The sequence below is a fragment of the Oryx dammah genome, unplaced genomic scaffold, assembly GCF_014754425.2.
Source record: "Oryx dammah isolate SB20612 unplaced genomic scaffold, SCBI_Odam_1.1 HiC_scaffold_2, whole genome shotgun sequence".
In the NCBI taxonomy this organism is placed as follows: domain Eukaryota; kingdom Metazoa; phylum Chordata; class Mammalia; order Artiodactyla; family Bovidae; genus Oryx; species Oryx dammah.
Genome location: NW_024070186.1, coordinates 98,477,016 through 98,502,775, shown reverse-complemented (window position 1 = coordinate 98,502,775; position 25,760 = coordinate 98,477,016). Strand labels below are relative to the sequence as shown.

At 47.5% G+C, this 25,760-nt stretch overlaps 2 protein-coding genes across 6 annotated transcripts in view; one reads left to right on the top strand and one right to left on the bottom strand.

The window, feature by feature from the left end:
• Window positions 1-12,272, top strand: part of BOC (BOC cell adhesion associated, oncogene regulated) — a 73,227-nt gene extending 60,955 nt beyond the window's left edge. For 4 of the 5 annotated variants that reach the window (XM_040224001.1, XM_040223995.1, XM_040223990.1 and 1 more), the window contains 11 exons: window positions 3,521-3,683; window positions 4,089-4,199; window positions 4,574-4,780; window positions 5,163-5,344; window positions 5,771-5,876; window positions 6,156-6,278; window positions 8,393-8,614; window positions 9,335-9,567; window positions 9,738-9,814; window positions 10,309-10,502; window positions 11,521-12,272. In XM_040224001.1, the coding sequence (XP_040079935.1) occupies window positions 3,521-3,683; window positions 4,089-4,199; window positions 4,574-4,780; window positions 5,163-5,344; window positions 5,771-5,876; window positions 6,156-6,278; window positions 8,393-8,614; window positions 9,335-9,567; window positions 9,738-9,814; window positions 10,309-10,502; window positions 11,521-11,708 (1,806 nt within the window). In that variant the 3' untranslated portion in view covers window positions 11,709-12,272. The remainder of the gene's footprint in view (window positions 1-3,520; window positions 3,684-4,088; window positions 4,200-4,573; window positions 4,781-5,162; window positions 5,345-5,770; window positions 5,877-6,155; window positions 6,279-8,392; window positions 8,615-9,334; window positions 9,568-9,737; window positions 9,815-10,308; window positions 10,503-11,520) is intronic. The other variant, XM_040224008.1, reaches the window with a different exon arrangement.
• Window positions 12,273-13,357: 1,085 nt separating this feature from the next.
• The window catches only part of CFAP44 (cilia and flagella associated protein 44), a 127,848-nt gene continuing 115,445 nt past the window's right edge, over window positions 13,358-25,760 (bottom strand). Inside the window, exons 33-35 of the mRNA XM_040223858.1 lie at window positions 21,602-21,762; window positions 19,482-19,616; window positions 13,358-16,254 (exon numbers count right to left, since the gene is read on the bottom strand). Of these exons, the coding sequence (XP_040079792.1) occupies window positions 16,081-16,254; window positions 19,482-19,616; window positions 21,602-21,762 (470 nt within the window). The 3' untranslated portion in view covers window positions 13,358-16,080. The remainder of the gene's footprint in view (window positions 16,255-19,481; window positions 19,617-21,601; window positions 21,763-25,760) is intronic.

Genomic DNA, 25,760 nt, shown 5'->3' with positions numbered 1-25,760 from the left:
GCTACAAAATGCTGCCTCAGTTCTCAGGACTCCTTACAGCTCAGATTTGGCAAGCAGGCATTTGAGCTGAAAAACACATCGTGTTGTTCAGACCTCAGCTATTTCTCGTTGACAGAAGGAAGTCTGTCCAGGTGGATGTCTTGGGGGCTATCAAGGAGGGAATCTCTGGGTCTGATGGTATCAGGGACAGAACTGGGCCCTCCTGTCTTCTTAAACACTGTGCCCTCTGAGACAGGTCGGGGCCCCCAGGCTGCCACCCTCGTTCAGGGCTTATACTCTCACCTGCTGCTCCCAGGGGAGAAGGACATTTCCTTTAAGAAAATATCCTGGGAAACATTTCTGTTTATCCCAGGTGCATGCTGTTTTCTTCCTAAGGCCATTGAAAAGTGTGAAAGTATTAGTCCCTCAGTCATTTCTGACTCTTTGCAACCCCATGGACTGTAGCCCACCAGGCTCCTCTGTCTATAGGATTTCGCCAGGCAAGAATACTGGAGCAGGTTGCCATTTCCTTCTCCAGGGGATCTTCCTGACCCAGGGATCAAACCCGGGTCTCCTACATTGAAGGTGGATTCTTTACCATCTGAACCACCAGGGAGGCCCAAGGCCATGAAACAGTAGAAAACTATTGTCCTTAAAGGGTTTTTAAAAATCTTATTTGATAAGCAGTGCTTCCCTGGTGGCTCAGACAGTAAGCGTCTGCCTGTAATGCGGGAGACGAGAGCTCAATCCCTGAGTTGGGAAGATCCCCTGGAGAAGGAAATGGCAACCCACTCCAGTATTCTTGCCTGGAAAATTCCATGGACTGAGGAGCCTGGTAGACTACAGTCCATGGGGTCGCAAAGAGTCGGAGACGACTGAGCGACTTCACTTTCACTTTCTAATGTATCATAAATGCTAGATTTTATTACACATTTATTTGTTGCTTATAAAAGTGCTAGTTGTACTTGGTGGAAAATATGGAAGATATATGACTGTGGAACTGAAAACATTTATCAACTTTCCTCCCTCTCTAAAACCAAAGGAAACCACCTTTCCCCAGGGAACAGTGCAGGCTCTGCAGAAGCTGGGCTCCTGCTCTGGGCCCCGGCAGCCCCGTCGCTCTCTTCTCACCCTTTCCATGCTCTCTTGAAGACCTCTGGTCAGGACCCGTCCACAGAGGCACCTGTGGTCAAGCCGCCTCCTAGGTGGGGGTGAGAGAAGGCAGTTTCTCATTACCCTTGGCCTGCTGGCCTCCTCATAGGCAGCTAGCAGAGGGGGTGGATGAGTTTTTAACAAAAAGCAGTATTGTTGAGCCCAGGTTATGGTCCTAACCCTTATTTCCCCATGTAACTGGACACCTCTATCGCAGAGTTTGAGACAAAGATCAGGGCAGGCCAAATGCTCATGGTCCCCAGGAGACAAGAGCCAGCAGGACAGCAAGAATAATATTTTTCGGGCCAATAGGTGGCCGTAAAACCGCCTCCCCAAGAGGCAGGCTGGCAGAGGCCACACGAGGTGATCCGGAAACACCAGGCTGAGGCCGCATTCACCCTCTCGGTGTGCATGACAGTGACTAATTGCCATTCCATTTCTTATTTTCATTTCTGAGCCCAGTGAAGTGAGGCCGGCACTGGGAGGCCGAGGGAGAAGGGGCGCAGGGGAAGTGAAAGGACAGGGCCCCGCTGGGCCTGGCTCCTGTCGGGATCTGGCCTGTGGGGCACTTGGAACTGTTAGGTGGACGTTGCCAAGGCACAGTTATGTTTTGAAAGCAGTTTCATTCTTGAGGGACTAACTTGTCATAAAGATCATCACACAGGAAAGGACTTTGAAAGCAAAAATCAGCCTTTGGGTTGTATTTTTTCAGTCCCCCTCTCTTGCTGGAGCCTGGGAGTCATTCATCTCATTTTCACTTTTTCACATACATGAAGCCAGTTTTCATTTCCTGGTGCATCTGCAGACCCTGGGCTACTGTGTTTGGGTTTCCAGCACCATTGGGGATTCTCAGTTTGTAAAAACTTCTCCCCTTGGAACAAATCCTGGAAGCCTGACATGAATGAGCCCAGACCATCCCTGGCCTTTGAATAGTAGGTTTTGTTCTGCTTTGGAATATTCTGCTTAGGGATAAGAGCTTTTCCTACCAGCTGTTTAATTCCTTCAGCAGACCAAAGCTTCAGGCCCCAGCAGGCTCTTGGAGATGTGCACAGTTGGTGGGAAGGCTATGTCCTCAAAGGTGGGGTGGGGGAGGGGGAAACAGCCTCTTGGCAACGCCTATCCGGAAGTCTGGAGCTCCTTGATTTTTTTTCTTTACAGAGCTAGGAAATCGAAGCCATTAAAGAGTAATCTGTGATGGTTATGGTTCATCCATAGTTTTTAAGTTCTGATCTAGGCCTGAGGGCAGGAGTAGAAAAAAAGAGGGTTGAAATCTCACTGAGGGAGGAAGGGGAGGACAGGTACTTGTTGAGAACCTACTGTGTGCCAGCTTCAGTGAGTCATCGGGTTTAATCTTAAGAATAGGCTGAGAGATTTAACTTGTTTCATTTTAGGAATGAAAAGCGTAGGGGTCGGGAAGATTAGGGAAGTTGCTCAGGGTTTCACCCAGCTGGTAATCTGTGTGTGGTAAGAGACACAGCTCGGATTTGAATCCAGGACTAGTCTAGCTCCCAGACTTTCTTTCTGGGGTAGGTGACGTTTATGAGCTTGTTTTCTGGAGTCAAGCCAGGATTTCTGCACTCACTAGTGATGTGGTCTTAGGCAAGTCACTTGTCCCTCTAAGCCTTAGCCTCCCTACTTGTGAGGTGGGAGCGGTATTAACACCCATCTCTTGGACTGCTGTCATGGAAATGCATTATGGTGCATGTAACATGCTTTATGGTGCTTGTAACCATGTGTTGTAGCACATAGAAGTTAGTGTTAGTCACTCAGTCATTTCTGACTCTTTGCAACCCCATGGATCGTAGCCCACCAGGCTCCTCTGTCCATGGGGATTCTCCAGGCAAGAAGACCAGAGTGGGCTGCCATTGCCTTCTCCAGGGGCTCGTCCCAATCCAAGGACTGAACACAGGTTTCCCACGTTGCAGGCAGATTCTTTACCATCTGAGCCACCAGGGAACCCCCAGCACATCCAAGCCCTCAGCAAATGTGGCCGTTTCCACTGGTGCTACTTTTATCATTCTCGTTGTCATCTCATTAGAATATGAAGGTACTGTTTGGTTTCAGCAGATCAAGGAGAAAGAAGTTAAATGGGGATGTTTTTAGAAAGGGGGAGAGGCCTTTGGAGAAACTCTGAGTAGTGTCAGTCGGGCGTTTTGCTCCTCCCCACTGAGTTTTCTTTCATGAGATCGTTAGATGAGGGATCCGGGAGCCTGGCTTTCCTGGGCTTGCAGGACCAGTCTGCCTTCTGTAGGGCCAATCTCCCCGCCAACCTGGCCCATCTCCCTCCCTTTCTTCTGCCCTCTTGGGCTCAACTCTGCTTTCCTTGTAAGCCACAGCTGCTTGTAGTTCCATGCAAAAGGCTGGTCCTTATACCAGCCACCTTCTCTAGCAGGTCACCAACTCCTCTGATGACTGGACCATCTCTGGCATTCCGGCCAGCCAACACCGCCTGACCCTCACCAGACTAGACCCTGGGAGCTTGTATGAGGTGGAGATGGCGGCCTACAACTGTGCAGGCGAAGGCCAGACGGCTATGGTCACCTTCCGAACTGGTAAGGGTCCAGTATTCCCTGGCTTAGGGTCTCTGTAGGCCCGAGCAGTCCTACAAGGTCAGATGGAAGCCCTGTTCACCTTGCTCCAGCTGTTCACCTTGAACTTTATCTTCCTTCTGGCTTCTGCCTCCCTTTGGTCTGTGTGCCCTGTCGAGGCTGCGGTCCCACCTCCCGTGAGGAGAGGCACCAGCTGGCCTCTGGCATTCTTTGCCCCCTTCGCACTTGGGGGCCACGTGCAATTCCATGCCCATCAAACGGAGCTAAAAATCAGACCACGCTTCTAATGCCCTGTTATCTGCATGGTCTTGTCAGACACTCTGGTAGAACTTCAGGCAGAAAAGACTATGGAAGGAGAGCCCTAATGCACATTCTCTCTCGTGCTGATCTCAACCCATTTCTACACAGGACGACGGCCCAAACCTGAAATTGTGGCCAGCAAGGAGCAGCAGATCCAGAGGGATGACCCTGGAGCTGGACCCCAGAGCAGCAGCCAGCCGGACCACAGCCGCCTGTCCCGTAAGCCCCCAGCAGCCCCGCAGGCGGAGACCCAGGGCCACTGCCTCAGAAGGCTCACTGCTGCAGCGAGTGGGGCCTGGGAATCCTTGTGACCTTCTCCTGGCCTCTCCCCGGTTGACCCCAGGAAGAGATAATGGGTTGGAACTTTTCAAGAGCTCCTCCCTAGACAGTGACCCGGGGAGCCCTGGGATCTGATGCGGCCAGCAGGGGTGCGGGGCTGTGGAGTGGGGCTGGCTCCCTTCCCACCAGGGTGGAGGGCTGTGGGATGGGGCTGGCTCCCGTCAGGAGCAGGCCAAGTCTAGTCACATTACCACCGCCCTCTCATCACTTCCTCCCTCCCGCTTCCTTCCTGCCACATGGATGGTCTCCTCCAGCTCCAGAAGCTCCTGACAGGCCCACCATCTCCATGGCCTCTGAGACTTCAGTGTATGTGACCTGGATTCCCCGTGGGAATGGTGGCTCCCCCATCCAGTCCTTCCGTGTGGAGTACAAGAAGCTGAAGAAAGTGGGGGACTGGATTCTAGCCGCCAGTGCCATCCCTCCCTCCCGGCTCTCAGTGGAGATCACAGGCCTAGAGAAAGGTAGGGCCCTGGCCGACTGCCCTCCCTGGTCCCCTGGCGGCCGCCAGCCCCCTGGAGGCCGCCAGCCCCCTGGAGGGGAAGGGAAGCTTTGGGAGGGTCTTCTCTCTGCTTGTCCCTCACCCACCACCAGGCTCTGGTGGCCATTCTTGGTCCTGTTACCTCAGCCCCACAAGCCCCTACTTCTGCCTCCCTCTCTCCATAAATAGTCCCAAACAACCTCCTGGCTCTTTTCTGATGAGGGTGGGAGTTCTGGAGTCCTTTAAGGGCTTGCTTTTGGGGAAAGACTGCCCAGAAGACCCATCTAGGTCCTCAGCCTGCATGGACTGAGCGGGAGGCAGGTGGTGTCTCCCGGCCCCCCGGTTCAGGGAGTGTCTCTCCCCAGGCACCTCCTACAAGTTCCGAGTCCGGGCTCTGAACATGCTGGGGGAGAGCGAGCCCAGCGCCCCCTCCCGGCCCTACATGGTGTCAGGCTACAGCAGCCGAGTGTACGAGAGGCCCGTGGCAGGCCCTTACATCACCTTCACTGATGCCGTCAACGAGACCACCATCATGCTCAAGTGGATGGTGAGTGGTCTGGTGCAGCCGGCAGCGGAGTGACGGGACCAAGCTGTGTGCTGGACAGAAGGGGACAGCACTGTGGGCGGGAAGGAGTCACCTTTCTCCCTTGGCTCATCCTAAGCTACCTCCCCTTAGGTGTTCCTGGGAATTGGGCCGGAGAGGCTCACCCTCACAATACCCAGGAAGCTTCAGAGGGCTCTGAAAAAAATGGGAGTTTGTTTCTCTAAAAGCTGGGGACTCCTAGGCTATGTAAAATAACAAGTAATCTCTCTGTCATTGTCCAGAGAGCCTGGAGATCATCAGAAATGTCTGTCTGGGTCCCCAGTGGATTTTAAACTCTCGGCTGGGTAACATTTCCACCCACCAGTGGTTCTGCTCACATGATGACTTCTCTGCTCCACTGTCAATTTGTTTCTTCTTTATTCCCTGCAGTATATCCCAGCGAGTAACAACAACACCCCAATCCACGGCTTTTATGTCTATTACCGACCCACAGACAGTGACAACGACGGCGACTACAAGAAGGATACGGTGGAAGGTGAGAAGCCCTTGTGGGGTTTTTCCCGCCTGGGGTAGTTTCCCCTGTTGTCAGGGGAGCCAGAAGCTGGTGAAAGGAGAAAACCTGGGCTAGCGTGCCCCGTAGTATTGGCTCTTTCATGATATACTTGAGGTCATTGGGTTCTTAGGCCCTCATGCTTCCTTCCAAGGGTGATGGCACAACAGGACCGTGGATGGGCATCCAGAACACCTCCTCCAGTGGGGAGCAAGCAAACACGTGCGTGATCACCACGTCTGACTCTCTCGGTCTCTCCCCCAGGGGATCGATACTGGCATTCCATCAGCCACCTACAGCCAGAGACCTCCTACGACATTAAGATGCAGTGCTTCAACGAAGGAGGGGAGAGCGAGTTCAGCAACGTGATGATCTGTGAGACCAAAGGTGAGTCTCTTCGGATTCGCCGCTCTCCTCTTGCTCTTCCCAGCAGGTTGGGCAAAGCGACTGCTGTGTGTGCTGGGTTTCTGTTCTCTGGAATGACTCCTTATCTTCCACGTATCCCCCAGCTTTGCCACTTTAACCCATCTGTTCATTGGCCTGTGCCTTTTATCAAGTACAAATGGGGATGCCATCATGAAGGTTTCATGGAACTTGGGATTTAACTCATACTTGATCTCATGGACTAGAACCTGGTCTTGAGAGCTTTCTATAAACACTTTATTCCTGTGATAACATCTGGTACTTACACTGGTTGCTTTACTTAGTTTAACTGCAACCCAGTGAGAGAAACCGAGCATCAGGACATGTTATACCTTGACCAAGGTCACACAGCTAGTTAGTGGCGGAGCACGCTGTGGGCCAAGTTCATCTAACTACAAGGCCAGACTCTCCCTGCACTGAAACATGTTAAACATAGTCATAAAATAATAATTTTTGCCCTTGGTCAAGTGGATAGATATTTCCATTTTTGCAAACACTGAAAGGTGGACTGTAAGAAAACAATCTGGAGAAGATAGATCTGGAGGATGGAGACAAGGAAACAGTCGGTTTTCCTGTGACGTCAGCTTGCTCTCCTGCCTGCCCTTCCTGCCCTTGTCTGTCTCATGCAGAGAAGTGGGGGTGCACACAGCCAGCAGTCCCCTGTCAGGTGACACAGAGTGCCCAGGGCAGAGAACGGAGCCCTTGCATGGGCTTTGCAAGGGTCTTCTGGAAGAACTGAGCCTTCAGCCGGGTGGAGGGAGCCGCCTGGGGGACAGGACAAGACTGCACGTACCTCCATCTGGTAGGAGTGTGTGGCACTGGAAGCGAGAGGGGGCAGTGCTCAGAGAAGAGGCCAGGGATGTTGGAAGGCAGTGGGATCACCCAGGACCCCGTGGGCTGTGAGCTGTGAGAAGGGTCATCGTTGCATTTGTCAGGAAGATGACTGTGTAAACTGAGGGGCGAGAACTGGGGCCGTGAAGCAAAGGTGAAGAGAAGCAGGGTGGGTGTGAGTTTCTTTTCTGAGGACGTATAGGGAAGACCAGGGACATGGTGCATTGAGGTTGAGAGAGAGCAAAAGGAGTTCAGGATAAAGTTGAGGTTTTGAGCTGAGGTGGCACTCAGGTGGAGGTGCCCTTTATTGAGATGGGAAAACCAGCAGAGAACCCCATCCTGGGCAGAAGGAGCGAGGTGTGAACCACTTGGAGACACACCGAGTCTGGCTCTTCTGAGACCCTGGAATGCCAGGTGTCCTGTGAGGGAGCAGCTCTCATGCCCAGGCAGGGCCCTGGGCATGAGGGTATCTGGCAGTCGGCAGGATATAGGCTGAAATCATGGGAACAGAACAGAGTGAAGAAGAGGGAGCGTAGACTGAGAGGGACCAGGAGGACTTGTCGGTGTCTGAAGCAGAGACAGGAAGAAAAGGGCAAGGAGAGAGAAATACAAGTAGCAGCAGCACTCAGAGAGGTTGTGGGAAACCCAGAGGACTGTTGTATCAGAAACTCAGGGCAAAGACAGCTGGGAAAAGGAGTTGACGGCGTCAGACACACCCTGATGAGAGCAGAAGGATGAGGAGGTGCCACCTCATGGACTTTGGATTGGTGTTTCCCAAGCACTGTCAGTCCTAGGGAGCCCAAACCCCATGTCCCAGCTCAGACCCAGGGCTTTGCATCTCCAGTGTGCCCAGGAATAGCAGCTTCACACGGAAGTTCTTCCATTTTCAGTTCTTTTTGGTTTCATGCATTTTAAAATATTTTCTTCCCAAAGATCCCCAACTATTCTTTTAGAAAGTTCCTATACCACTTCTGCCCCAAAGACCCAGCCTGACCCTCACTCTAGGTCCATAAATATTTCAGGATATATTTTGAAATGTAAAGGTCTAGTTTCTTCAGCCACACCCAGTTTCACATTAGAAGTCTGTTTTGTGCTGAGCTTGGACACCACACTCCTCTACCAGAGACACTGCCTTGTGAGTTTGACCCCATTTCTCACACCTGTGGAATCGGGGTATTGTTGTCCTATTTGTCGTGAAAGAAATGTCAAAGAAATAGAGGCTGACGTGAGTTTTGTCCCCATTACAGCTCGGAAGTCTTCTGGTCAGCCCGGTCGACTTCCACCCCCAACTCTGGCCCCACCTCAGCCACCACCCCCTGAAGCCATAGAACGGCCAGTGGGCACAGGGGCCGTGGTGGCCCGCTCCAGCGACCTGCCCTACCTGATCGTTGGGGTTGTCCTGGGCTCTGTCGTCCTCATCATCGTTGCCTTCATCCCCTTCTGCTTGTGGAGGGCCTGGTCTAAGCAAAGTGAGTGAGTGAGCCTCCTCAGCACCAAGGGGAAGGAGCCCGGGGCAGGAAGAGAGGAGGCGGGGCCTTGCAGCCCCCAAGGAGGCCTCTGCCCGGATCCCAGGTGCCCTGCTTCGCGCTGATGGGAGCTCAGGCTCCTGGTGGGTCCTCCAGAGGGATGGGAGAGGCAGAGGATGCTCACAGGTCTTGGAAGGTGGAGAGGAGGGTAGTGGAAGTTGGTCTGCTCTCACAGAATTCCCTGGGGCTCAGTGCTTACCTAGGTCTATCTCCTTTTACTATCTGAAGCTGCCGATTGACCACACGCACGTTGACCCTGCCTCTTCCTGCCTCCTCAGGTCTGCGGCTGCCTTGAGCTGTCCCCCTAATCCTCGGTTAATCTGAGTTACCCACTGAGTTCTGCTTCAAATGGCAACACATCTGGTCACGTTGCTTCATTTAAATATTGTGCTGCTTCTGTTCACTCACCACTTTGTTCTCCCAGACCCTAGTCCTATGTCCCCTCTCCTACTGCAAAAAAAAAAAAAAAAGTCTAGCTGTGAGGAAGTGGGTGACAGGAAGAATTTTCTGACAGAATATTCTCTCACCTGGGGCAGCGTCAGTTCCCTGCCTACCTCATTTGACCTTAAATCCTCAGGAGTTTTCAGATTCATATGGGACTTCTTTTACCAGCTGCCCCAGGCCTCCTTGACCTAATCATAGCGCTGTCTTATGTTCTTCCAGAGCATACGACAGACCTGGGGTTTCCTCGAAGTGCCCTTCTGTCCTCCTGCCAGTACACCATGGTACCACTGGGAGGGCTCCCAGGCCACCGGGCCAGTGGGCAGCCCTACCTCAGTGGCACCAACAGCCGGACCTGTGCCAACGGGCTACACGTGAACAGGGCCTGCCCTGTAGCTGCCGTGGGCTACCCAGGCATGAAGCCACAGCAGCGCTGTCCAGGGGAGCTTCAGCAGGTAACGTGGCTCTGAGAGCAGCATGGGCACACAGGTATGGGGTGCCACGGAGGGGTGGTCGGGCCGCCTCCTGGGACTTCTTCCCTCCCAGGCTCAATCCTGGGCTGTTGGACAAAGAACGGGAGAGTTACCTGGACTCTGATGTGACTTTCTTGTCACTCTTTGAGCAGCAGGAGGATGTGAACAGCGTGCTGAGGCAGACCTTTCTTGGCAACGGATATGACCCCCACAGTCCACAGATTCCCAGGTACCCCAGCCTCCCACTGCTAAGCCCCAGAGCTCGCTTTCTCCCTGGCTCTCCAAACCCGGCATCAGTCACGGAGAGGGGAGCCCTATTGCGCCCCTCAGGGATCCCCTTGTGACAGCTTGCTCCACTGGACTCTGAGCCTGAGAGGGAGTTGTTGTGTTTGCAATTATGATGCCTTTTCTGCTCAGAAATTCTCCCCTTGCTTGTCAGTCCAGAGCAGCGCCACACAGCTAGCTATATCCACAGGCCCCTGGACACCTGACTCCACATCCTTTCATATACTCAGGACACACGTGGAATCCAATGGAAATACGCTAGACTTGCCCATGCAAGTGATGATATGGCACTCTTGATGTCCTGAGGGGAGCAGCCCCTGCCCTGTCTGAACTCTGCCTACCTCTGGTGCCCACAGACAGGGGCGCAGCCAGGGATGTGGGACCAGGCCCACTCTTCCCCTCCCTCACCCCTCTCCCCGTCTGCCTCTGTGCATGCAGAGCACCCAGGTCTAACCCGGACGAGGGCACTTTCCTGTATACACTGCCCGATGACTCAGCTCACCAGCTGCTCCTGCCGCACCGGGACTGCCACCACCTCCAGCAGCAGCCTGAAGCCACGGGCCAGCCAGGCACGAGGAGTGTACCACAGAGTCCTGGGCTAGAAGCCATGTGGGACCCTGTTTTTCACCCAGGTCAGTGCCAAGGGCAGGGCAGAATAAGATAGACATCCATGCCCCAGGAGTGACATGAGGCAGGGAGAGAACAGTGATGCTTGAGGGTGATGCTTGGTAAAGACCATCCACAGCTTGTGTATCCAGGATGGGGGTGTGAAGGGGAGCTGGCCGCCTCCTTCCCTGCTGAAGGCCCAGCAGATCTGCAGGAGGGTGTTTGTTAGGTCCAAGCTGTGTGCTCAGAGACTGGGAAAGGGTACTTCTCCATTTCAGAGAAAGAAACCTTTTTGGTCTCAGCATTTCAAGGCAATTTGCAAATTCCTGCTGCCCCTCTCATCAAACCAAGGGGCACTTTCTCATCACTCTGAAACATCTTGCTTTGCTGGGTCCTATGTCTTTATTAAGGAATGAGGTTGCACCCATCATTAAGAAGCCAAGTTTTCACATCACAGAATTCTGTGCTTCTACCAGACTTTCCCTCCAGGGGACTCAGTGCACAGTGCCCCCCAGCCCAGCCACTGGCTTTCTTTGTGCCCATCTTTTTGATACCTGGTTGGGCACAGGCTGGTTCAGAGAATGAGCTGATGTTTCTTAGCCTTCATGGAGTGGATGCTAGGTCAGGATGCAGATCCTGGACCCTGGCTCTGGGAGATGAAATTCCAGTACAGGCACAATTGTGAGTGGGACACTCAATGGCCAGAAAGCATGGGGAGGCTGGACCAGCAGCCCGCACCTGGAGAGAGTAGGACTGCCTTGCACAGTTCCTGGGCTCAGCCCCCCTCATTTCCGCCCCCAGTTACAGGGTAAAGGCAGGAGGGTCTCCGCTTCCACCACTGAAAAGTGCAGGTGGGACGTGGGTAAGAAGTGGACCATGCCAGGTCTGTGACTATCCTTAGAGGGAGTGCAGCTGTTCTTGTGTATCGATAGCTGTGGGTCTCTGTGTCTTCTTAAGGCCAGCGTAGCCAACTTCTGTTCCAGAGACTGAGTGCTGTTCCTGGCAGTCTGGACCCTAATGTTCCCCACTTCTCTCTCCCCTCAGGACCCCCGTGCTGCCTGGGCCTCGTGCCAGTTGAAGAGGTGGACAGTCCCGACTCCTGCCCCGTGGGGAGAGGAGACTGGTGTCCCCAGCACCCCTTGGGGTCCTATGCGGGGCAGGAACTTGGGGTGCGGCTCTCCCCCAGCCCACCAGTGCACATGTCTTTTGAAACACCACCTCCTACAATTTAGGCAGAAGCTGATATCCCACAAAGACTATATATTATTTTTTTTTAAAGAGAGGAAATTGGTATTTATTTTTCTATAATAGCCATATTTATATATTTATGCACTTGTAAATAAATGTATATGTTTTTATAATTCTGGAGACACACAGCAAGTCCTCCCCACTGAGGTCTGAGATGGAAAATAAGCCACAACATAACAGGCATCAACAGGCGAAGAGCAACACAGTCTGAGGAGGCAGACATGTCCCTCGGACCCTGTGCCCCTGCCCGGGGAGGGGTGCAGCAGACCCACAGAAAAGCCTGCGGAAGGAGGACTCCTAGGCACACCATCCACAGTGACCGTGAGAGAAACAAGGCCAGCGCCACGGCCTCAGGGCTGGAGCCACCCGTGACGGCAGCTGGATCTGGTGCTGCTGGCAACGATTTCCCGAGATGCCCGTGAGATAGACTGAGATGTGTATAGTACTGTGAGCATTAGCAAACCTTCCAGAAGCAATAATCTGTGACAACATATCTCTGTAAAAATAAACACTGTAACGTCTAAATAAATGTTTAGTCTTCCCTATAACCTTCAGCTTAGTCATGTATGAGTCAGCATTCTCTTCAGATGTTAGGATTCAGTCTGAGCATTTGAAGAAACATCCACTTGCAACGTTTTCAGATCCGTCAGGGAGAGATCTGGAAAAGGCGGCAAAGGTCTCTGATTCTGTCCTTTTAAATGTTGCATGTCAGTTGTGTTTTCATCAGTGCAGATGCGGGTTAACTGTCCAAGAGGGAGACGGGGTACACTGGGCGAGGAGAAGCAGATTCACCGTTCTCTGGACTTGAGGTAAAGCTTTGGGCAGCTCGAAGGAATGAGATTCATCTTTTCTATGCAGGTGTGTGTTGACAAAGTATTTTCTCTAAAATACCATTTAGTGAAGTGCTGTGCTACACCTGAATATACGGTGCCTGGTAAAATTCACTTCCCTTTTTCCCAAAGACACACCAATGTATCCAGAGGACTTGACTCACTAGTTGTTTAAAATGAACGTTTACTCACTGCCCTCCAGCCGCAGGATCAACCTTTTTATGTACTAGTGGTAAAATGGAGACCAAAGCTTTTTGCTGAGAGCCCTAACACTTAACCGTTTTCAGGAGAGAACTGTATCTTCTAGATTTCAGTAGAATTGAGTTACAGATGAACTGCCACTTGAGACACTTAATCCTGTTAAGAGTCATCAATGGCAGACCCTAGCTTCACACTCTAGTCACGAATTGGATAAACACAGTCCTAGGAAAGCCCCAGGAGTGACTTTGATGGTTCTGGACAAGTGCACCCTCTGCTGGCGAGAAGAAGTTCTTGCAGCCTTTCTCCATCCAGCAGCTAAATTGGAACATGGTTTTTAGAAAAGCAGTATTTTTAAAATATTTTAAGAAATGAAATGAAGGACTGTAAGGAATATGGAAATTATAGGAAAGGAGAAACAGCAGGGAAGAGAAGACTTCAGACAAGATTGAAGAAGCAGGGAAGATTCAGATTTCAGGCAGAATTGTGACTTCCAATAAAATCTGGCATGGAGGGCCTAGAGGAGGGGGACAAGTCTCACCTCTCAGATCTGGGCTGTAACTCACCTAGCCCACTGGCTTTTTTAAATCTTCATTTTTTTTTTTTTTTTAATGCTTACTGACCCCAATGGTTGTCAAAGTAAGTTTTGGTGAATGCTATGGATGGAAGTGGTACGTTCCAGTGCTGTGCGGAAAGTAGTTTTAAATAACAACACTGAATGCTTTTAGCTCCCCAAAAAAGTCCTGGGAAAGAAAAGGCACTTCTAAGGCAGGTTAAACAAGATAAATGTGCATATTTAGCCAATTGCAGGAAAAGGTTAGGGTACCAGGCCTTTAAATTTTAACCTAGAAAAAACAACTTATATTTCAGTTTCGTTGCATTTTGCATTTCTTTAGATTCAGGTTAATTACCGTAGTGTCTTTTAAAAGTCTGATTCAGTCAACAAGCAAAAGGAAGAGTAAGACTTAGGTGTGTGGAAGCTAGTGAGGGTGCAGAGTTCAGCTCTTGGCTAGGAGACCTAAGCTGCGCAACAGAATAGGCTGTCTTGGCAAAACGAGTAACTCATTTTCCTATGAAGTTCTGACAGAGGACTCTACAGTTTCTTTTTCTTTCAATGTTGATATTTAATGATAACAACTGACCCACAAATAACTCAACTTAGACTGATTTTGGCCTCTTTCAAAGGTGGCTGCCTTCTCTAAGGGCACAGTAAGAGGCAGAGAACAGTTTGCTCAGGAAACAAGGACAGCTTTCCATCTATCCCTAGTCAGGGCTCCCCTGTTTGATATTAAACCTCCCAAAGATTCAGATGCTCATACTTAGTTATAGATGCAAGACTAAGCCTGGGATCAATGAAATTAAACTAAGGCTACCACTATTCCTTGTCTAATTCAAAGTAAGCATGAATTAACTGTATTGTCAAATTCCAAACATACTGTATGAAAGCTTAATATTTGTAAACTTTAGGGATTTTTGTCTGGTTCAATTGGACAAAACGTAATAATCTTGACTGGTTTTACTCCTAAGTTGATATACACATGAATTCTTGACATGGCTCTTCTATAGACTGAATTCATTCATTCTGAATTAGGATTTCAGAATGAGAGGAAGCCTCAGAGCTTATCTTAATCTCTCATTTATCTGACAGTGAGGCCCAGGAAAATAGTGGAACTTACCTGGCTCTCACCACAGCAAGGGACAGTGTCCCCTCCAAGACCACTCACTGTATCCAGGCAGCTGCTCAGGGTGGTGGCTGGCCAGCCAGTTGAGTGAGTAGGTCTGGTGGTATCCCTTCCATTTCCAGCCAAGCTTCAAGTGGACACAGCCCCAATGCACAGTTTGCAACCTCATGGGAGACACAGGTTGGAAAGGCCCAGCTAAGTGGCTCCCGGATTCCTGACCCTTAGAAATTGGGTGGGATATTGTTTTACTTATTTATTCCTACATAATTAAAACACTCAGAGCTAAGACTAACATATTTTTCTTAAATGCTTGAAGGGCACACATAGTTTAGGGCGAAGAACAGAGAAGGTGGTAAAGGGTGCTGTCCAGTGGAGAGGCAACTGCGTCAGAGCTCTGTGCTGACAGGCACAAATGGTAAGCTATGAAAGGATGTCAGACACAGCAGGCCACCTCTAACATATACATTCCAACAAGGAACCCAAGTCCCGATGATAATTTTGGCAGCAGGCTAGCCACAGGTTAGGAAGACTTGACTTTGCTGAGTCACTTTCTACATTGGTGCAATATTGTCTTCTTTACCTTTCCTTTTCAATGACCAATTCATATTCTGGGACAGCCTCCAGGGAGGCTGTCATTAAAGTGGACCTGTTACTAGACCTATTACTAACAGGAGTCCAACTGTTGGTGAAATCATTCTCAGATGAATTCCAATGACCACTTACCCCCAAACCAAACGGATACTCCCAAAACGTTACGTACAATCAGAAGTTATTATTAGAGATGATCTCTCAGTGATGGAATCTATTTCATTACTTCCTTATCTGTATTAAAGCCAGCAAATGACTCAAGTAGACCCAGAAAGAAAAAGGCACAGGATGTGAGAAACTATAAGAAATACTGGTCGAGTTGCAGACACCTTCAGAGAAGAGCCTCCTTCTTAACCATTTTGCAAAACACACTTCTCTGCTCTACCCAGAGCTGAGGAGTTTGCTAAAACTCTGGGTGATTCAGGAAGCTGATTGTTTCTTGCTTTATGCCAGCCGAAGGCCAACTGCTCTGTTCTTTGTATCCATCTCCTGAACCCGGAGCCCTCAAATAACTGACTTACAAAGTTAACAATGTCAGAATTCTAAGTTGCGTTTCTTTTTCCCAGATAAACTGTTTGTTAGCAAAATGTTGTTTTTCTCTTGTGTCCTCTCAGAGAATACCTGATAACAAAGTTTATTTTCCAAGGATTTAACCATCAAGAAAAGGTTTTCTCATGGTTTGCTGAATGATAGATTTTCTTGCCAATGGCTAAACATTCAGAAAACCAAAAAACAAATTTTACAAAACAGAATATATTACTGATTCTTTCTGATGGTTTGAGATACCGCCTCCTGAGACTTTATATTTGATCCAGTTGGTTCCAGGCACATCTAAAATGATTCAGTTCAATATAAGTAGCTGTTGAGCATTACAGTCAGTTCTGAGATAACCAACTGGGGGTAAATCATTAAAACTACATGACTGGATCTGGTTTTAGACTTTCAGATACATTCACTTTAAAACAGTAGGGTTGTTGCAGACAACAGAACTTCTGTAGAATTGTGTATCGAATCATGGATGGATTTGAGGAGAAAGCAAACTTAAAGGCCCTGGGACTTCATTCATTCTCTTGTGGGTGATGAATCGGGGGCAGGAGGAGACCACCTTTCTTACGCAAAAGAGCAATCTCTTCCTTTAAGGCCTGAATCCTTTCGGCTTGGACTTGGATCAGTTCAGTGACCTTTTCTCTTGCCTCAATATCTGCTTTCCGAGGGCCCTGGAAGGCATTGCCCTGTAGAGAGAGAACACGTCCCTGCTTTAAGCATCGTTTGGATATATGGAAACTTCTCTGTCTTCATTGCTCTATTAGGCATGCCTGCCTTGCAGTCAATCTAAAATAGCCACTGCTCTTTAAGAAGACTTCAGTTGTTCCACTGAAATCCCACCATTGGAAATGTGTCCCTTTGTGCTAATAAGCAACTCTTACATGCAAAAATCCCCTTTAGAGGGTAACTAACTGGCTATCAGTCACTCATACCCTACAGGGCTCACTGCTGGCATTCCAAGGTAAGATACCTCCTTTTCCTATATAGCTCATATCATTAGTAGATTCTCACTAAATCTGAATGTACATTAAAGGAAGGGACCTAACACCTAGTATCTTCCCCCTTGCCCACCTTCACTGCAGAGGCTATGAAAGCTAAATACTAACCTTACCCAGTTCCTCTTCCAGCTGGGAGTGGCTCAGTAGATGTAGCAGAAAACATTTGCTTGCTTTCTCAATGAAAGGGACAAGAGCCTGGCATTTGGGCATCCACAACAGAGCCGAGGCAGCCTCTGTGACTCTGAAGGGAATTTCTACCAGTCACCGAGAGAATCACAGAGATACTGGCCATGACATCATGGCCCAATAAACCAAAACCCCTGATTCATCTCCTACAGACGTAAGTGAGGAGAAGCGCCCCTATTTGTCTGAGCTACTCTCATTTGTTACTTACAGCTAAATGTGTGCCCCTCTCCCTGCCATGCCTAGTCAATCTAGATGGTCACTCTGAAGTCACCATAGCTTTTCCCTCATTTTCCTTACCATATCCAAACAAATTTTGGCTACTCTTACTTTGAAATGTCTTTGGCCTTGCCATCTACACCCCACTTCATGCCTAGAGTGTTGTAAGAATAATAGCAGTGGAGTCAGCTTGGGAAGCAGACAGACCTCAGTTAAAAAACAAACTTCTCCACATATTAATTAGCAGGTTACTTGACCACTCTGAGCTTTGAAAATCGATATTTTGAAGATTCAATGACCTCACCAATGGAAGGAGACCATACCTGTAAAGCTATGAAGAGATACTATGTAGAGAGACCCAGGTAATAATTTTCTTTCCTGGGTCCAAACTCTTTCCTTGCCAAGGTATCTGGACGTTCAAAGCACATCAACAGATGTGTATTCATGGCCAACTCTGAAGGTTCTGTCTAGGCATCATCCTTCCTGAACACTGCCCTTGACTCTCAGCTCAAAAACTGTCTAGTGGATAAAGGGTCTTTGACATTCAGATTCTAGTCGTCTTCTCTAATTCTAGTTGTAAACCTCCCAAAGCCTTTTATTCATTCTTTCTTTTGGACTTTTGCTCAGACAGTGATTCTTCAGTTCTAGCATGCCGCAGAGTCCCCGGAAGGCTTGTTCTAGATTCTGGGCCCACTCCCAAGAACTTCTGATTCTTTATGTCTGCCTGGGGAACCAGAATCTGCATTCCTAACAAGTTCCCCAGGGGATGCGCATGCCATTCTTCACGGAAACACTTCGGAAACCCCTGGTTTAGACCATTTCCTGAGAGCTTAAAAAGTAAAATCCAAAAGAAAACAGTATTTTTGCAGAAACTATTAAATATTATAGCATATAGTTTAGAATATGTCATACCTGTGTTTGGTTCCTAGAAGGCAAGGCTTAAATAGAAACTTTATTATTAAATAAGTATTACCCACCACATACTATGTATTAAGTATTACTATGTTAGCCTCAAAAAACCTATCAGAGCAAGTTGAAAGCTATAAAAAGTAACAAGTATTTTTAATAAGTAACATGGTTTAGACTTTAGGTCAAAGGAAATACCCGATATTGAAAATGGATGTTTGACACCAGATTCAGGGAGCATGTTGACATCGTTATTTACACTTAAATAACCTTATCTCTCTAGGGTCAAGGCAAATCCCTTAATCCGTACTTTCTGTTTGAATTCATAGCACCCAATAGGCATACGGTGAAGCTGGTCCCTCAGGCTTATTGTAATGTTCAGTTGCTCAGTCATGTCCGACTCTTTGCGACCCCATGAATTGCAGCACGCCAGGCCTCCCTGTCCATCACCAACTCCCGGAGTTCACTCAAACTCACATCCATCGAGTCGGTGATGCCATCCAGCCATCTCATCCTCTGTCATCCCCTTCTCCTGCCCCCAATCCCTCCCATCATCAGAGTCTTTTCCAATGAGTCAACTCTTCTCATGAGGTGGCCAAAGTACTGGAGTTTCAGCTTTAGCATCATTCCTTCCAAAAAACACCTAGGACTGATCTCCTTCAGAATGGACTGGTTGGATCTCCTTGCAGTCCAAAGGACTCTCAAGAGTCTTCAACACCACAGTTCAAAAGCATCAATTCTTCGGCACTCAGCTTTCTTCATAGTCCAACTCTCACATCCATGCATGACTACTGGAAAAACCATAGCCTTGACTAGACGGACCTTTGTGGGCAAAGTAATGTCTCTGCTTTTGAATATGCTATCTAGGTTGGTCATAACTTTCCTTCCAAGGAGTAAGTGTCTTTCAATTTCATGGCTGCAGTCACAATCTGCAGTGATTTTGGAGCCCCCCCAAAATAAAGTCTGACACTGTTTCCATTGTTTCCCCATCTATTTGCCATGAAGTGATGGGACCAGATGCCATGATCTTAGTTTTCTGAATGTTGAGCTTCAAGCCAACTTTTTCACTCTCCACTTTCACTTTCATCAAGAGGCTTTTTAGTTCCTCTTCACTTTCTGCCATAAGGGTGGTGTCATCTGCATATCTGAGGTTATTGATATTGCTCCCGGCAATCTTGATTCCAGCTTGTGCTTCTTCCAGCCCAGTGTTTCTCATGATGTACTCTACATATAAGTTAAATAAGCAGGGTGACAATATACAGCCTTGACGTACTCCTTTTCCTATTTGGAACCAGTCTGTTGTTCCATGTCCAGTCCTAACTGTTGCTTCCTGACCTGCATACAGGTTTCTCAAGAGGCAGGTCAAGTGGTCTGGTATTCCCATCTCTTTCAGAATTTTCCAGTTTATTGTGATCCACACAGTCAAAGGCTTTGGTATAGTCAATAATGTAAACAGCATCAACTCAGTGTCCTCAGAGACCCAGGTGGGCCAAAACCCATTCAAGATCAAGGTTCGTTTAAAAGCCCAGCAGTTAGTGTTCTTATGAATAGCTCCCTTTACAGAACATCCCTAATTCTGATCAAGGGTCTAAAGAAAAGGAACATACCTGCTGGTTCTGTAGAGTATTCAGTCTCGAATCAAGCCGCTGCTTTTCAATACACAAATCATTCATCTGATGAAGTTTTTTGGTGTGTTCTTTTGTCTTCATCATCAATTCCCATCGAACCTGAGCAATCTTTTCCTACCAGGGCAGGAAGATGTAAAATGGATTCAGTGAATGAGAGAGGAAAAAAACACAAATGTCCAGATTTGATCAAAACCATCAAGCAAATGGAGTGATATGCACATGAAAGTGAAAGTCTTAGTAACTCAGTGGTGTCCGTGTCTTTACAACACAATGAACTGTAGCCGACCAGGCTCTTCCGTCCATGGAAACCTCCAAACAAGAATACTGGAGTGGGCTGCCATTCCCTTTTCCAGGGGATCAAACCTGGGTCTACTGAACTGCAGGCAGATTCTTTACTGTCTGAGCCACCAGGGAAGCCCAGAAGTTTTTCCTAACAAACTAGACTTTAAATTCTACAAGGGCAAAGACCATGCTTATTGTACTCACGCCTGTCACATACAGTGACTGCTGCTGCTTAGCTGCTGAGTCGTGTCCAACTCGTTGCGGCCCCATGGATTGTGGCCCACCAGGCTCCTCTGTCCATGGGATTCTCCAGGCAAGAATACTGGAGTGGGTAGCCATTCCCTTCTCCAGGGGAATTTTCCCAACCCAGGAATCGAACCCAGGTCCTCCCACATTGCAGGCAGATTCTTTACCATCTGAGCCACCAGGGAAGCCCTCTGCACATAGGGAATATAGTAAGCCAATAATATAATCAGAAGCAGGTGCATCAGGTGTGGTTTGATTAGAGAAAAAAAAGAATGAATGTAGGCAAAAATAAGATGAAGATACGTAACACTCCACTTCTGAGGAAGGATATTAGTATGCTGACTGAGTGCTGGTGTTCATTAATTAAAAGGGAGAATGATTGTTTAACCAGAAACTTTCCTATATCACTTTTCCCCCCAGTGTTGGCCCAGAATCCTCAAGGTGACCAGCTTCAATGGCCATACATCTGCCAGTGGCTTTCCTTTGTTACCCTATTGCTCCAACAAATTATTTTAGATCGCATATATTATCTCCAGCACTACCCTGATAGGATCCAGTCCCACTGACACCAGCACTGGAGTAATTTGTTTCCCCACAGTACAGTGACAAATCTTAGATAAGAAAAGAAACCACTGGGAACCTCTCCTCCTTCCCTATCTGCTGTTAAGTCAGAAAACTAGACTAGCCGTGTGATTGGTGAGCTTATAAAATCTTTGTAAAAGCCCCTCTCTTTGAATCAGGAATACTGCCTCATCTCATGGCTCCAGGAACAGTGTAGGCATTTAACATTTAAGACCCTACCAGCTAAATAGTATATACCTTGTTATAAAATCTATTACTTAGAGATGCTTTTCTAATTTCCAGAATGGAAATGACATGCAAAAGCTACATAGAATTATATAAGGAGGATCCTCAGAGCATTACCAGGTGCTACTAGTGGTAAGAAGGAAACGGCAACCCACTCCAGTATCCTTGCCTAGAGAATTCCATGGACAGAGGACCTCCATAGGATCTCAAAGAGTTGGACACGACTGAGCGACTAACACACACAGACACACACACAGACACAGACACGCACACACAGACACACACACACACGTGGTAAAGAACCCACCTGCCAATGCAGGAGACAGACAGTTTGATCCCTGGGTTGGGAAGATCCCCTATAGGAGGCTTGGCTACCCACTCCAGTATTCTTGCCTGGACAGTCCACGGGGTCACAGACAGACGGACACAACCGAAGGGACTTACCAGGCACAGAGTGCAGCAGTTCACGCCTGACACTTAGAGCGTTTACACATGAATGCGGAACTCAGAGTGGGATCTCTTACCCTTCATGCCATGCTGCCCTCATATTTACATGAATCCTGGACCCCAGACTCTAGTGCTGGTGCTTTCACCCCAAGATCGGCCAGTACCTCCAGTTAAGTGAATGATAAGGAAGCTGAGACAGACCATGGGGGAACTCGGTGGGGCTCACAGGGGCCTGGGAGATGCTCTGCAGGGACCCCCTGACTGCTCACCAGGAGTTCTCACCTCTGCCCAGAGGGTCACCTGCCCTCTCATCTTACCTCCCACATTTTCATTTCCTTTACATTCGATAGCTCCTTTCGAAGCTTTTTGATCTTTAGTTCTTCAAGCGTCGTATTCACGGAAAGTGTCTGAAGGGCTTCTAGATTGATCACGCGGCCAAACTTGCTAATCATTAGTTGACTGACTGTTTCTTCCATTTCTAAAAGAAGACAACCTCTGTCAGGCTGTTCAGAAGCTCCCACTGTTATTAAATGAACAGTACCATCCTAAGGAACAGCGTTTGCAAGATGATGGTAAAAGGCTTTACGTCACCAGTTGGGTTTCCTCTGCGACACTGCACCTACCGCTTTCCTCACTTAGAATGCACATTGCTGTGCTGGCTTGTCATCAACTTCAAATTCCCGTGTGAAACAGACTCACCTTTCCCAGGCGACTTACACGTTCTGGTCTGCCCCTGCTCAGACTGTTCATGGGCCCCAGCGGTTTATAAAGCCTTTGGGTTTTAATTTTTTACTACTGATCTCTGTAACATCTTGTGCTAAGACTAAAATAGGTACTGAACAGCAGTTTCCACCTCCAAGTAAAAACATTAAAATCCTGGCAGTGGCTCACAGGGTCCCACCTGCCCTGCCCCTGTTAGCTCTCACACCTCTCTCATTTACTCCAGACACTGTCTTACTTCTCAAACATTCCAAGCTCACTTGGGTATTCTCATAAGGAATCCTCTGGAATTACGCTGCCTGGAATTCTCTTCCCAATATAGCCATGTGGCTCATCCCACACAGCCCATTTTCTGAAAACAAGCTGTGAGACTGTGATAGACTCATTTCCAGTACACTGATTTCTGAAGGTGTAACCAAGTGTGACTTGTCCTCTAAGCATTAGGGAGGACCACATCTTAGCAAGTATATCACATTTACAGAGAACTCTTTGGCCTCCTACTTGGCCTTCCACGGGCCTCAGCACTCTTTCCCGTTCCTTTTAGTTTTTTCTTCTTAACAGTTCTCTCCATCTAACATGAAAAGTTTTACTTTTGTTTTATTGTCTTTCCTCAACACGGGAACGCTGGAAAACCTGGAGAAAATTCCATTTGTGGGATTTTAATCAGTACTTTGGCCACCTCATGCGAAGAGTTGACTCACTGGAAAAGACTCTGATGCTGGGAGGGATTAGGGGCAGGAGGAGAAGGGGACGACAGAGGATGAGATGGCTGGATGGCATCACTGACTTGATGGACGTGAGTTTGAGTGAACTCTGGGAGTTGGTGATGGACAGGGAGGCCTGGCGTGCTGCAATTCATGGGGTCACAAAGAGTCGGACACGACTGAGGGACTGAACTGAAGTGAAGAAAGTATAACCTTGTAACAAAATTTTCTGTGACCAGAATCCCCTAAGTGAATTCTGAAGGCCCTTACATATAACAAGATGATGCAGCTCAGTTACTGGGCAAGAATGTGTATTCAGCGGTATAATCGTTACCATGAGTGAATGATAATGGCATAATTGGCATGACTGCCGTTTTGCACAATCCAGGAAGGGTTATTCATTTCTATTCTATGTGAGTGGCACCCCCATGTACTTGCATCATATGGTGGCCATGATAATTAGTGATGCAAATGAAATAATGATTGGATTATTTGCTCTAGTGTATCTAGCCTATGGCTGCCTGCTTGGCCCCCTCAGTAAGAACCTTGACTCCCCCTAGCTAGCCCATATATCAGGGTGCCCTCTCCCAAGGCAGCCTCGTGTACTAGGACATGGACTCTGGTCTTTGCCCTTCCCACAGCTAGTATTCCCTGGAGACAGAAAGCCTTCCAGAACACCCCCTACTCCCCATCTCCCTCCACATGGCTGCAAGCTGCGCCCTTCTTGAAAAGGAGAGAACTTACCTTCCCACCTCATGTTCTAAACTCTCCTCCTCTTCCCCATTGGGTCTGGGATGGAGGAAGGTACCAGTGAGTGACTGTGGTATTTCTCATCACTGTTAAGCCTTTGTTCTCTGAGTTATAGGAAAGGAACCCACTCCTAGTTTCACCTTCAGAATCAGAAGATTAGTCTTTAACCAAACCCACAACTTGCTTTCAGAAAGCAAACCAGGGATGGGAGAAGAACTGAAAACCACTGAATAAAACTTCTATTACACAGAACCTTTTTTTTTTTTTAATTTCAACTAACATTCCCAAAATATGAATACTTCATTTCATCTTCAGACATTTTCCCAAACTGAGGGGTTACTCAAATGGAAACAAGTTTCTCTCATTTTCATGCTAGTTTGTTCCCTTGGTTTGACAAATAGTATCTCCAAATATAAACAACATTCACAGGCTACAGAAGCCAAAGGAATGTGAAGTACGAGAGAAGCACTGGGGCCGCGAGGTTTACACCTGAGAAAGCTCTGTGTCTCAAATAAGTGTTATTCAAGTATAGAGTCCTAACACGTATTTTAAAATTTTATAATCCAGCCACCCATGAGAGCAGAACCACCATCTCACTGAAGACTGACCTCTACAAATTCAAGCAACTTGGACTAACTGACAACTATATTCCTCCTTTTTTCCTTTCCAAATTTTCTTTAAAAAAAAATTTAATTGTAGCAAAATTCACATAACAAAATGTACCATTTTAATCTTTTAAAAGTGTACACTTCTGGGGCTTCCCTTGCTGTCTAGTAGCTATGATTCCATGCTCCCAATGCACGGTTCAAACCCTGGTCGGGGAATTAAGATTCCACATGCCACATGACGTGGCCAAAAAAAAAAATAAGTGTACAGTTCTGGGGCATTAAGGTAGATGCTATTATACCACCCATAATTTTATTGTTATTAAAGTTGGAATACTTCATCACTTCCATATATGTTCCATGTCTTTACTCCATACATCTTATAGTATATACCTCAATTCCAGGTGAACTAAAAACATAAAAGTAAGGAACACTACTAACAGAGGAAACAATAGAAAAATATGACCTCAAAATAGGAAAGGATTTAAGACATACATATATACACACAATGCGCAAACTATAAACAGGTTGATAAATTAATTATATTAAAATTTTAAATGTCTGTATCCCCCAAAGATTCGCCAAATAAAAAGGCAAGATACATACTAGAAAAGATTCAAAATCATGTAATAGATAAAGACAGAATATGGGAAGAAAAAAAAACTCCCTACAATCAGTAAGAAAAGTAAAAAACAGAAGTAAAAAAATGGGCAAGGTGTATAGCAGGCAACTTTCATATGAGAACACAAATAAATGGCAAATAAGCATATGTGAAGACATTCAACCTCAAGGAACTAGGGAAACAAAAAGACAGTGAAATACAATTTTAACATATACCAGGTTGACAGATATATGAAAGGCTAACATTACTAAGTGTTGATGAGACTATGGAACCTAGGCAATTCTCAGCCTCCCGGGCCATGAGGGAAACAGGAGGAAGAGAAAACAGTGCAACCAGTTTGGAGGACAACTTGACAACACCCGGGCGAGCAGAAAATGCACACACACCCCGTCTCACCCACAGTCCCCACTCCTGGGGACTTACCTCCTCCCAAGCACAGGGAGACATGTACAGGAAGGGTCACTGAAACATTGTCTGCAATCATGAAAAATTACAAGTACCCTAAATATCCATCAACAGGAGGCCAAAGAAAAACTCTTATAGGCCAATGGCATACTGTAGTAGCAGTTAAAATGGCTAATTATCTGTAGCATTACAGATTACTCTCAGAAAATGGGTTAATAAAGTGAGTTGCAAATTATACCAAAAACATGCAAAGACACTTCATATAGTGTGTGTGAATACATCTATATGTGTATGTACCTGCCTCATGGTTGATCCTGGGGAAGGAGAGAGCAGAATAATACTAGAAAGAGAAAGGCCATCAATTATATCTTCAGTGCTTTATTTCTTAAGCTTGGTAGTGGGCATTTTTTTTATATTTTTCTACATTTTATTAAACATAAAACCTTTAAAAATTGTGAGAAATTGTTTCTATGACAAAAGACTTATCCTTTTTAAAACAGGAGAGTAACTTTTTTATAGCATCAGGAGAGAGAGCAAGTAGAAAGAGGGGAAGGTGTTATTTCTGCTCAGTGGTTTGGATCTGTGATGACCTACAGTTTTCAGAGCTGGAGACAACCACTTGACAGTTTCCTCTGTAATCAATAAATATTACTAGACAAGCCACGGGCTT